At 34.9% G+C, this 14,323-nt stretch overlaps 1 protein-coding gene across 5 annotated transcripts in view; it reads right to left on the reverse strand.

Moving 5' to 3' along the window:
* The window catches only part of SLC44A5 (solute carrier family 44 member 5), a 471,551-nt gene that overhangs the window by 72,647 nt on the left and 384,581 nt on the right, over positions 1-14,323 (reverse strand). For all 5 annotated transcript variants that reach the window (XM_064372514.1, XM_064372515.1, XM_064372516.1 and 2 more), the window contains one exon: positions 13,822-13,906. In XM_064372514.1, coding sequence (XP_064228584.1) covers positions 13,822-13,906 — 85 coding nt within the window. The remainder of the gene's footprint in view (positions 1-13,821; positions 13,907-14,323) is intronic.

A 14,323-nucleotide genomic window follows, 5' to 3' on the forward strand; every position in this document is an offset into this window, starting at 1 on the left:
AACAATAAATTTACATGCTTATACTAAAAATTATTTATATATAATTAAAAATTTAACTGGGCATTCTGTGCTTTTATTTCATAAATCTGATAACTCTAGAAAAAGACAATTTAACAAGGTAGAGAAGCCCCAGAATTAAAGCTATGTGATAGGCCTACAATTTGCCAGTTCTTGAGTAAAGCAAAAGACGACGCTCTGCAAGGAAGACCTTCAGAAAAAAGGGGGCCTCTGAAAAATAGTGTGATTGAGATGGCAAAAAACAAAACAAAAAACCACACACACACATTTTCCTGATGCAAGCAAATCTTGTGGGGGGAAAAAAAAGTGCTAGAAAGTCACTATTTTGAAGCCAACTAAAATGTGAGATGATCCTATGCTGCTAATGAAGTGTGAGATTGGGCTTTGATATCAAGGACATGGTACAAATAAGAATGTAATGGCCTGACAGTGAATACGGTTTGCACACTTATAACAAAGCAAAAGTTTGTTTTTTGTTTTTTTTTAAAATCATTTTCAAACACTAGAACCAACTTACCAACAGAACATGCAAGATTCTGTTGAAGTTGCAGAACTGAACATAAATGGTGACAAATTTGATCAGTAAAATGGCATTTACAGAAAGTGTATTTCCAGAAAGTAAAAGGTGAAAGGGAAAGAAAAGGTGAACAGAAGGGTAGCGAGGATAATATCCTCTTAAATAAAGATGAGCCAAGACACAGACAAAAGTTAGTAGAACAGGAAGTAGAGGTATTCCATGCTATCTAAAGTCATTAAAGTAACCGTAAGGTAATCTAAAAGTGGTCATTTAACTACCAAATATGGAAGGAGAGGATCAGAAAAAAAGATAATGTATAAGAGTTAAACATCTTCATTTCCCGTAGCAGTCTGTCAAAGGATATTATCTAAAGTTAATAAGCACAAGTAAAATAAGCTTATTATTTAAAGCTCTGTAAAAACAAGCTTCCAGAAGAACTAAAACCAGAGAGAGAAGAGACTGTCCCAGTGAAAGAAAAGTGTGGATGAGGAGTCCTAAGATGAGAGACCATTGCTTTTATTACAAACTCTTTTTACTGTTTTGTTTTCACATGCATATATAACTTTGATATAAATTTTAAACATTAAACCAAATCGTGTGTGGAGGCTGGTATATGTTCAATCCAAGAGATTTGTGAGATGCCCTTGCCATTTTGTCAGAGGTCAGTGAATAGAAAACTAAGTTGTTATTGCTTCACATAGATGCTGTATCAAATGCAAAGCTTAAATGGGAGGGACTTCAAGATCGTTAACTAGAGGCATATAGAACCCACCTTCACTACAAAGAAGAACCAAAATAACAAGTAGATAATCGCACTTTGGATAGATCATCTAAGTGAGAATGTTGAAATTCAACAACAAAGTGACAGGAAACACCTAAGGCATGGAAGGAGAGTGAAGAGAGGCGGCATACTCAACCAGGATCAGCTGGGAACCTACAGAGACTTTCCAATGCAGGAAGAGGGTGAGAGACGCCTAGCAGTCCACATTCCCAACACAAACTTCTGCTATTCTAGCCATGGACGAGCCTGTTGACCCACTCAGGTCCTGAGACTAACATAGCAAATTGCCTGGAGACTGCACAATAGCATTGCTCCAGAAAGAGAGCTCATACTGGGTCTCACACTCCTCCCTGAATTCTAAGAAGAAATAGCAAGGCACCATTTTCAGAGGCCGGTACCTACCATACTGCATCCTGTCCTAGGGCTCATTAACCCTCGTATCTCCATATCAATGGAGCCCCACTGATATCCCCTACTGGCAGCCATGTGCTGCTGATGGCTGCTGTCAGCAAGGCCAAAGTGCAAGCCATTGGCAGTGATCCCACTGCGCCCAGTGGCAGGGCCACCACACATTTACAAGTTCCCTGAGGAAAGACTATTCTGTTTGCAGCTGCTGCCTAAGGCCAACTTGTGTGATTATTAAAAATTAAAATCATATCAAGTTTCTTCTTAGACCACAATAGAATACAATTAGAAATCAATAATGAGAGGAACTTGGGAAACTGTATAAATACATGGAAATTAAACAACATGCTTCTGAATGACCATTAGGTCAAGAAAGAAATTAGGAGAATATTAAAAATGTTTTTGAAACAAATGAAAATCAAAACACAACATACAAAACCTATGGGATAGAGCAAAAGCAGCACTAAGAGGAAAATTTATAGCAACAATCACCTACATCAAAAAAGTAGAAAGACAACCTAACAATCTAACAATGTACCTCAAGGAATAGAAAAGCAAGAACAAACTAACCCAAAATTAGGAAAAGTAAATAAATAAAACTCAGAGGAGATCAAAATAGAGACTAAAAATATGGAAAAAATTAACAGAACATAGTTTTTATTTGAAAAACATAAAATTAATAAGCTTCTAGCTAGGCTAACCAAGAAAAAAAAGAGAGAAAACTCAAATAAATAAAATCAGAAATAAAAGTGGAGACATTACAACTGATACCACAGAAATGCAAAAGGCTATTAGAGACTGTTATGAAAAACTATACACAAACAAACTAAAAAAAATGGATAAATTCATGGACACATACAACCTACCAAGGTTGAATGAAGAAACAGAAAAACCAAACAGACCAATAACAAGTAATGAGACTGGATCAGTAATACAAAGTTTCCCCACAAAAAAAGTTCAGGACCAGATGGTTTCACTGCTGAATTCTACCAAAATTACAGAGAAGAATTAAAACCAATTCTCTTCAAACTATTCCAGAAAATTGAAGAGGAGAGAATTCTTTCTAAGTCATTCTATGATGTCAGCATTGCTCTGATACCAAAACCAGACAAGGACATAGGAAAACAAACAAACAAACAAAACACACACACACACACACACACACACACACACACACACACACACACAACTACAGGTCAATATCCCTGATAAACATAGATGCAAAAATCCTCAACAAAATACCAGCAAACTAAATTCAGCAATATGGCAAAAAGGTAATTCACCATGATTAAGTGGGATTTATTTTTGAGATGAAAGGATGATTCAACATATGCAAATCAATAAGTATGATACATCTCATCAACAGAATGAAGGACGAAAACCATATGATCACCTCAATAGACACTTTTAATAAAAAAGCATTTGATAAAATTCAACAGTCCTTCATAATAAAAACTCTCAATAAACTAGGCATAGAAAGAACATACCTCAGCTGGGTACGGTGGCTCACTAGTGTAATCACAGCACTTTGGGAGGCCAAGGTGGGCAGATCACGAGGTTAGGAGTTCAAGACCAGCCTGGCTAACATGGTGAACCCTGTCTCTACTACAAATACAAAAAGTAGCTGGGTATGGTGGGGTGTGCCTCTAATCTCAGCTACTCAGGAGAATTACTTGAACCCAAGAGGCAGAGGTTGCAGTGAGCCGAGATTGCACCATTGCACTCCAGCCTGGGAGACAGAGCAAGACTCTGTCTCGAGAGAAAGAGAAAGAGGAGGGAGAGAGAGAGAGAGAGAGAGAGAGAGAGAGAGAGAGAGAGAGAGAAAGAAAGAAACGAACGAACATACCTCAACATAATAAGAGTCATATATGACAAAATCATAGCTAATATCATAACGAATAGAGAAAAGCTGAAAATCCTTCCTCTAAGAATTGGAACAAGACAACAACTTCATCACTCCTATTCAACATAGTATTCAAAGTTCTAGCCAAGAAAAATCAGCAAGAGGAAGAAATAAAAGACAGCCTAATTGGAAAAGAGAAAGTAAAATACCCATCCATGCAGATGACATAAACTAAATCTGGAAAAACCTGAAGACTCCACTGAAAACTTTTAGAACTGGTAAGTAAATTTAGTAAAGTTGCAGGATGCAAAATCAACATGTAAAAATTAGCAGCATTTCTACACACCAATAATGAATTAGCCAAGAAAGAAATAAAAAAGGCAATCCCATTTACAATTGCTACAAAAAAAAATAGGGATAAATTTAACTAAGGAGGTGAATGACTTCTATAAGAAGAACTACAAAACATTAAAAATACTGAAGAGGATATAAATAAATAAAAAGACATATCATGCTTATGAGATCTGAATAATTAACATTGTTAAAATGACCATACTACCCAAAGCAATCTGCAGATTCAACACAATCTCTACCAAAATACTAATGTCATTTTCACAGAAATTTATTAAAAAGTCCTAAAATTCATATGGTACCAAAAAGGAGCCTAAATGGCCAAAGCAGTCCTGAGCAAAAAAGAAAAAGCTGGCAGCATCACACTAACTTTAAAATGTATTACAAGGCAATAGTAACCAAAACAGCATGGTATACCAAACACACATAGAGCAATGGAGCAGGATAAACAGCCCCAAAATAAATCCATTTACAACCAACTGACTTTTCACAAAAGTGCTAAAAACATATACTGGGGAAAGAACATATTCTTCAATAAATGATGCTGGAAAAAATTTGCATATCCATATGCAGAATAAAACTGGATCCCTATCTTTCACCATATTCAAAATTAACTCAAAATGTATTAAATACTTAAACATAAGACTCAAAATTATAAAACTACTATAAGAAAACATAGGAGAAACACTTCAGGACATTGTTCTGGGCAAAGATTTTATTGATAACCCTTAGAAGCTCAGGCAACCAAAACAAAAACAGACAAATAAGACTATATTAAACAAAAAAGCTTCTGCATAGTAAAGGATATAAATCAACAGAGTGAAGAGACAACTTGTTTAATGGGGGAAAATATTTTTATACTATTCACCTGACAAATGACTAACATCCAGAATGCACAAGGAACTCAAACAATGCAAAATTTAGAAAACAAATAATCATATTACAAAATAAGCAAAGAATATGAACATACATTTCTCAAAAGAAAACATAGACATACTAATGACCAGAAGGTAATAAAGAAAAATGCACAACATCACTAATCACCTGGAAAATGCAAATCAAAATCATAATGAGATATCATCTTACCCCAGTTAGAATGGCTATTAGTAAAAACTCAGAAAATAACAGATGCCAGCGAGGATTCAGAGAAAAGGGAACTCTTATACACTGTTGGTGGGATTGTAAATTAGTACAGCCACTATGGAAAATTGCATAGTGATTTCTCAAAGAACTGAAAATAGAACTATCATATGATCCAGTAATCCCACTATTGGGCATTTATCCAAAGAAAAGGAAATCAGTATATCAAAGGAATATCTATACCTCCATGTTTATTGCAGCACTACTAACAATAGCCAAGATATGAAATCAACTTGTATTCTTCGGCAGATTACTGTATTAAAAAAATGTGTAAAACTCTTCAGCCATAAAAAAAAGAATGAAATCACATCTTTGCAGCAACATGAATGGAAGTGGAGGTCATTATGTTAAATGAAATAAGCAAGGCACAAATAGATGAATAGCCAATGTTCTCACTCATATTTAGGACCGAAAAAGTTGATATCATAGATGAAGAGGCTGGAAAGGGTATGTGAGTTGGGCAAGGGCTGGGAGTGAAGAGAAGGTGGTTAATGGGTTAATAGGTAATGGGTACAAACAAACAATTAGAAGAAATACATTTTAATGTTCCATAGCATGGGAAGATGACTATAGGTAGCAACAATGTATTGTATATTTCAAAGTAGCTAGGAGAGGGGACTTAAAATGTTCTTAACACATGAAATAATAAATACTTGGGTGATGAATACACTAAATACCCCGACTTGAACATTACACATTCTATGCATGTAACAAAATATCACATGCACACCATAGATAGGTACAAATACTACATATCAATTTTTAAAAATCTTAAATAGAAGAGCATTGTTCTCTTAATTTTTCTTGTTTCCTTATGTGAACCTCATGGGATCAGGTATTTCAGTCTTAGTAATGGTGCTGATGTTCAAAGTTATTTTAGCACAACCTTTACAAGCTGAAGTTTTTGTAGTAGCCAGTAGGTGGCATCAAAAATCAATCAAGTTCTTGCTTTTTTTGTGGAAATCTCAAACAAAAGGTCTGTACCTAAGTGTCATGAACAACTTTCCTGGAGCTCAAGAGGCAAAGAAAGTTACACACAACAACAAAGCATTCGTTTTTCTTTGAAGTCTCTGTTTCATCTCTTTTGACACTTTAAAAACCCCTGGTGTTTCTCCTAGAGTCTTTTTGGTTAGATAAAGTACAAAAGGCCAAACACTACATCTCAAATATTATCACACCACCTCTAAACATGGACTTTATGCTCAGTTATTAACGAATGCCTTCCAGAGTTGGGAATCAAAGGATTGGTTTAAGTACATCATGACGATGGTTAAAGTCTAACAAGTAAGCTCCCACATTTTAGAGCTGCCTAAATTTCTTACACATCCTAACATAGATGCATTTTATTTTGGCATACATAGAAATACACACACACACACACACACACAAACACACACACATTTATTCGTGGAGTGTTAGAACATGTAATGACACTTTTTATGAGCTATATTCAAAATTTTTAGTTCTGGGTTAAACAAGTAAAATGGAAAAGCAAGTTCACTGCAACTCTGTCCCTGTGCAGCCTAAACAGCACAAGATTTAGGGTTAGAATGTGCTACCTTTGCCATTTAATAGACAGTTGAACCTTAGCACGTACTTTAATCTTTCTGAATTTTAGTTTCCTAAATTTCTAAGTGGTAGTAATAGTAATCAGACTCACTTAGTAGTGTTGTTGAGGACCTGATCAGATCCTTAAGCTGACCTGCACTTTGGGAGCAAGTCATTCTTATCCGTGTTACCCCATTTTTCTCATTTATTTAACAATGAATTTACTGAGCACATATTGTAATGCCAGACAATGCTGTAGGTTCTGAGGATACAACAGTGAAAAAGACAGAGAATGGCCCTGATTTCAAAGAACTCTGGGTCTAGCCTGGGAAGATAAAACTAACCAATTAATAACCAGGATAAATGCAGACAGTGATAAGTATCTAAGACAGTAAATCAAGATCTTGTGCCAGAGACTAGGGAAAGTAATGGTGGAGTTGAGTGTGGCTGTTTCAGATGAGATTGTCAGCACTATATTTTAGTCTTAAGAGAGCACACTGCACTGAACACAATAGATTGAAATCCTCAGCTTTCTTGACTCTATCTCTGAAGACCAAGAGACTTTTGAAGAAAAAATTCTGTCTCTTATTCGCTCTAGTATATTGCATAGTGGCTGGCCTATTGGAGGACCTCAACAAATGATGAGCTGTGGAATATGAACGTGCTTTATAAACAGAAAGCCAATGCGTATTTCTCCTACATGACTGTTCTCTCATTTAATTTTTGCTTCATTATCAGGAAATTAAGACTGAGGTAGTTTGTATTCCATGCCCATAGGTCAGTGCTATTAGGAGGTAAAGTCAGAATTTGACTCCAGGGTATATATTCTTTTGAAAAAATGTTTACTTTTTTTTCTTTTAAAGGGCTTTAATAATGAAGACAATCTCTTGTCTCAGCATATATACTTCTCTTTTAAATTCTTTAACTTTCAAAAATTTGGGAGGAATATAAAAGTAATACACATTTTTGGTAGAAAATTGCAATGCATAGAAACATATAAGAAAATTAAAATACTCATAATTTTCTTTCATGAATCTATAATATCTACCATTAATTTTTTTATTTTTATTTTTAAAAATTCAGACAAGGTCTGGCTCTGTTGCCTAGGCTGGAGTGCAGTGGTGCAATCTCAGCTCATTGCAACCTCCACACCCTGGGCTCAAGTCATTCTCCCATCTCAGCCTCCCGAGTAGCTGAGGCTACAGGCACTCCACCATGCCCAACTAATTTTTTTTTTTTTTTTTTTTTTTTTTTTGTAGAGATGGGGTTTTGCCATGTTGCCCAGGCTGGTCTTGAACTTCTGGGCTTAAGTGATCAGCTTGCCTTGGCTTCCCAAAGTGCTAGGATTATAGGCATGAACCACCACAGCTGGCCTAATTTTTCAATTAAAAAAAAACTTAATATTTTTTCTGCATACATGCTTATTGTGAACCACTGAAACAGCTCAAGAAGATATAAGGAAGCAAGAATGTTCTTTTAAAAATGTAAAATGGATTGGGTCACTCTTGCTGAACAACTTTCTATGTCCTTCTCTGCACTTATAAACAATCCAGATACTTTATCAGAGTCTATAGGACACACAAAATATGACTTCTACCTGTTTCTCAGACATCTGCTTATTCCACCACCCTTTTTGTCAGGTGCCTTTTGGCCTCCTAGATTCCTTCTCATCCTATTTCTGGAGTATCTTAGGGGCGCTCATGCCTCAGTACATTTGCACTTATTGCCCTGGCTTGAATGCTCTTCCCAGGGCTTTTGAAAGGCTGGCGTCCTCCTGGTCTTCATAACTTAGTTCAGAGGTCACCTCCTCATGAAAGTGTTCCCCTAACCCCGTAGACACCAATCATTCTCCATTAATCTCACAATTCTATAAATATACTCTTGCATTTTCTTCAGTTACTTTTATGGTTTTATATTTTATATACAAAATCATCATTGCTTTAGTATTTCTTTTGGCATAAAACATGAGATAAATTTCCAATTTTATTTTATTTTTATGAATGGCATTTCAGTTAATTCAATACCATTTATTTATTAATCTTTCTTTCTGGTACTGATTTGAAATCCATATTTATCACATTCAAAATTTATATTTTAATTGGATTTATTTCTTTCTGTCTGGTTTTATGATGGTTCCACACTGTTATAATAATATTACTATTATGATGTATTTATTCCAATATTTTCCCTTGATACCATTTGATATGGTTTGGCTGTGTCTCCACCCAAATCTCATCTTGAATTATAGCTCCCATAATTCCCACATGTTGTGGGAGGGACCTGATTGGAGATAATTGAATCATGGGGGTGGTTTCCCCATACTGTTCTCCTGGTAGTGAATAAATCTCATGAGATCTGATGGTTTCCTAAGTGGAAACCCCTTTCATTTAGTTCTCATTCTTTCTTGTCTGCCACCATATAAGACATGCCTTTTGCCTTCCACCAGCCACGTGGAACTGTGAGTCCATTAAGCCTCTTTTTTCTTTATAAATTACCCAGTCTCAGGTATGTCTTTATCAGGAGTGTGAAAACAGACTAATGGACTTTATTTTATACAATAAAACTTATGCTTATAAAGTTTTTAATGTTGATTAAAATCTTACATTTCTGTAAATATTTTACAACTGAATGTCTAAATATAATTTAGAATAACATTAAAATTTTAAATAACACATATTTATTATAAAAATTAAAACAATCATGAAGCTTAAAAATGTACATTAGAGCAGATTATAGAATTCAGAAACAAATATATAAATTTATATATTATTTATATTTATATATTTATTATTTATTATCTAATGTTTGATTTCTATTTCAGTCCATATACAAAAATAAATTTCAAGGAGATTAGAAATTTAAATATAAGAAGGAAGCCATCAAAATACTAGAGAACTATTGGAGAATATTATTTTCGGGGGGAGAAATGCAATGATAACATATCCGCCAGAAACTATAAGGAAAAATCAACAGAATCAACTGTTGAACATATGAACATAATTTCAGTGGCTCCATTATATTTCATTAAATTGATAGGCCATAATTTACTATCATCCACATATTGTTGGATATCTATGTAGTTTCTAATATATTTTTATTTTGAATAATACTTTAATGAACGTGTAGGTTAAGCGAGGATTATTTTAAAAGATTATTATGTACTGAAATTTGTGCTGTCACATTTTTGTTTGATATAAGTAGGTCATTGGCTTAGGTCTGGAGAACTTATTGTTACAAATTCTCTTTTAAAAATAAACCCTCTTAAAGAACTACAGATTTAGAGATTTGTATGGTTTCTTTTACCACTTGGTGCTCTCTTTGTCCTTTATAGTATGAAAGTTGCAAAGGTTTTGTGGGCAATGTCTAGGATTTTCTGAGTTATTGAAGTTAAAATAAGAATTACCTCCCTGGATCAAAATTTAGTCTAGTTGTCTCTAACAGGCAATGAGGAGTCAACTAATCCCCTGTACATTTACCCTGACATGATTAGGGATTTGTCCCCTCCTTAAATTTCTGGGTTTTCTTGATTATGATAATTCTGCTTCATGAATTTTGTTAACCTTTTTCTGAATCTGTTTCTTTTCTTTTCTTTATTTACATTTTTAGATTATTTTTCAAAATACCAATAGTTTTTTGGGTACAGATGGTTTTTGGTTCCATGGATGACTTCTTTGATGGTGCATTCTGAGATTTTAGTACACCCTTCACTTGAGCAATGTACATTGTACCCAATATGTTGCCTCTTATCCCTCACCTCCTCATAGTCTCCCCACCCTTGAGTCCCCTAAGTCCATTATATCACTCTGTATGTTTGTGAGAGTGTGTGTGTGTGTGTGTATGTGTGTGTGTGTGTCCTCATAGCTTAGCTCCCACTTATAAGTGAGAACATCTGGTATTTGGCTTTCCATTCCTGAGTTACTTCACTTAGAATAGTGACTTCTAGCTCCTTTCAAGTTGCTGCAAAAGGCATTTTTTCATTCCTTTTTATGGCTGAGTATTCCATGGTTATATGCAACATTTTCTTTATCCACTTGTTGGTTGATGGGCACTTACATTGGTTTCATATCCTTGTGCTGCTATAAACAGTTTTTAAATAATGATTTCTTTTCTTTTGGGTAGATACCCAGTAATGGGATTGCTGAATCAAATGGTAGATCTGCTTTTAGTTCTTTAAGGAAACTCCATACTGTTTTTCATAGTGGTTGTACTAATTTACATTCCCACCTGCCATGTAAAGATGTTCCCTTTTCACCACATCCATGCCAACATATATTGTTTCTGACTTTTTAATTATGGCCATTCTTGCAGTAGTAAGGTGGTATCTCATTATGGTCTTAATTTGCATTTCCCTGATGACTAGTGTGTTAAGCATTTTTTCATATATTTGTTGGCTATTTTTATATATTCTTTTGAGAAATGTCTATTCATGTCCTTAGATCACTTTTGATGAAATTGTTTGCTTTTATTCTTGATGATATGTTCGAGTTTCTTGTAGATTCTGAACACTAGTCCTTAGTCAGATGCATAGTTTGCAAATACTCTCTCCCACTCTTTGGGTTGTCTATTTGCTTATTTATTTTGCTGGACAGAAACTTTTTAGTTTAATTAGGTCCCATTTCTTTATTTTTGTTTTTGTTGCATTTTCTTTTGGGGTCTTAGTCATGAATTCTTTGCCTAAACCAATGTCTAGAAGAGTTTTTCCAATGTTTTCTTCTAGAAGTTTTATGGTTTCAGGTCTTAGATTTAAGTCTTTGATCCATCTTGAGTTGATTTTTGTATGAAGTGAGAGATGAGGATCCAATTTCATTTTTCTACTTGTAGCTTGCCAGTTTTTCCAGCACCATTTGTTGAACAGGATGTCCTTTGCCCAATTTATGTTTTTGTTTGCTTTGTCAAAGATCAGTTGGCTGTTAAGTATTTGGCTTTATTTCTGGGTTCTCTATTCTGTTCCATTGGTCTATGTGTCTCTTTTTATGCCAGTAACATGCTGTTTTGGTGACTATGGCCTTAATGTATAGTTTGAAGTCAGATAATGAGATGTCTCCAGATTTGTTCTTCTTATTTAGTCTTGCTTTGGCTATGTGGGGTCTTTTTTTATTCCATATAAAATTAGGATGCTTTTTCTAGTTCTGTGAGGAATCATGGTGAATGGGAATTGCATTGAATTTATAGACTGCTTTTGGCAGTATGGTCATTTCCACAATTTTGATTTTACCCATCCATGAGCATAGGAAGTGTTTCCATTTATTTGTGTCATCTATAATTTCTTTCAGCAGTGTTTTGTAGTTTTCCTTGTAGAGATCTTTCACCTCCTTGGTTAAGTGTGTTCCTAGGTACTTTATTTTATGTAGATGTTGTAAAAGGGATTGAGTTCTTGAATTGATTTTCAGCTTGGTCATTGTTGATGGATGCTACTAATTTGTGCTACTAATTTGTGTACATTGATTTTGTAACCTGAGACTTCACTGAATTCATTTATCAGGTCTAGGAGCCTTTTGGATGAGTCTACAGTTTTCTAGGTATGTGATCATATCATCAGCAAATAGTGACAGTTTGACTTCCTCTTTTCCAACTTGCCCTTTAGTTCTTTTTTTTGTCTGATTGGTCTGGCTAGGACTTCCAGTACCATGTTGAATAGAAGTGCTGCATGTGGACATCTTTGTATTGTTCTAGTTCTCAAGAGGGAATCCTTTCAACTTTTTCCCATTTAGTATGATGTTGGAGGTGGGTTTGTCACAGATGCCTTTTATTATTTTGAGGTAACCCTTTTATTCCTTTTTGTTGAGGGCTTTCATCCGAAAGCAATGCTAGATTTTATCAAATGCTTTTTCTGCATCTATTGAGATGATCATAGGATTTTTGTTTTTAATTCTGTTTAGGTGATGTATTATATTTATTAACTTGCATATGTTAAGCCATCCCTACATCCCTGATATAAAACCCACTTGATCATGATGTATTATCTTGTTGATATCCTGTTGGATTCACTTAGCCGGTATTTTGGTGAGAATTTTGCATTTATGTTCATCAGGGATATTGGTCTGTAGCTTTCTTTTTTCTTATGTTCTTTCCTGGTTTTGATATTAGGGTGATACTGGCATCATAGAATGATTTAGGGAGAAGTCTCTTTTTCCCTATCTTTTGGAATAATTTTACTAGGATCGGTATCAATTCTTTGAATATTGGTAAAATTCAGGTGTGAATTCATCTGGTTTTGGAATTTTTTGTTGGCAATTTTTTAAATTACTGTGTATCTATTTTTAAAGTCTGTGTATCTCGTGTTGGTGGTATAGTGGCGAGCATACTGCCTTCCAAAATCTGTATATCTCCTGAAATAATACGCTCTATGGTTACAAGTGATCTGCATAGACAGCATAACTGAAGTGTCCTCAGCTCTGTTTTTTGTTGTTGTTGTTGGAAGTGAGGGGTGTGGTTGCTTTGGGGTTTTTTTGTTAACCATCTAAAACCAGCTTTTATAGAAACTGAATTGGTTTAGAAGAAACAGAATATCCAGCAACAACCCCACGTTACCACAGAGAAGAAATGGACCAGTGAGATAAGAGGGAAGGTTTTCTAAAAATGTGAGATGTAGAGGGGGGTTGCTTGTGTGTGTGGTTTGTTTTCTTAGTTTAGAAAAATAGACAATGTGCTTTCAGAAATGAAAACTTCTGTTATGATCATCATTAGAAAGAAATTTGATGGAACATTCTTCCTTGTTTGTTTCAGCTAACCAGGGACATTGTCCACAGCAGCCAAGTTGCCTGGAAAAGGATACCAAGCATTTAAGACTTTCTGGGTGTTCTCCTCACTTCAAAATGTGGAATGATTTATCAGTAGACTGTAAATAATCCTAACAACTGGACGGTCTAGCTTTGTAGCAGCTACTCACATCTCAGTTTACTAATAGCCCATTTACAAAACATTTAAAAATATACCTTCTGATAAAATCATTGGTCCAATCTATTCATTATAATTATATTTTTATAAGTAGAGTCTTAATGCATTCTAATAAAATGCTGCATAATACAGACATCGTGTCTTAAGTAATATAATATAAAACTTCCCAACTGCTTATAGCTATCTGTTAGAAAAGGGGAGGGAAGCCCTCCTTTATAAATTTAAATCTTCTTAAGAAGTACAGTAGGATTACTGTAAAAGTGATATCTAAGTTCTGGTTTAGACAGTAAAATCACACAAAGTAAAGGCGTCCATACTCACTCATTGGGGGTGCCCTTCTGGCCACAAAAGTGGCCCTGGCTGTCTGTAGGATAGGCTGCTCTTCTGGGGTCCCCATGTACCCAGGCTGTAGGAACAAGGACAAAAATGCTATCAGCAAAAGCTGGCTAAAGGCAGTTTGATTTGAGATATTAGAATGCATCACTGCAACACACTAATGTCTTCCCTCAGTCGCAGAAGATTATTGATTTTCTTCAAAGAGTAATTTCTTAATGAAAAGTAAAATAAAATATGGATGAACCAGTCAGAAAGCACATTTCTCTTATTCTCTCAGGGTTCTAGCCAAAACATGAGGTAATGCAATTAGAAAATGACATTTATTAAAATGTGAATTAGAGGGCACAATATAAAAGCTCAGTTGGCTAGAAGTCACTTTTTCTAGGGTTCAAAACAAAATGACTTCATAGAAGACCGAATACATTTACAGTAAATAATGTGATGTAATGCTTTTGGGTTATACATACGTGAAGACCATTAAAAAATT

Source organism: Aotus nancymaae, unplaced genomic scaffold (assembly GCF_030222135.1).
Source record: "Aotus nancymaae isolate 86718 unplaced genomic scaffold, 86718_ANA_hifiasm-v0.15.2.pri h1tg000007l, whole genome shotgun sequence".
Taxonomy (NCBI): Eukaryota; Metazoa; Chordata; class Mammalia; order Primates; family Aotidae; genus Aotus; species Aotus nancymaae.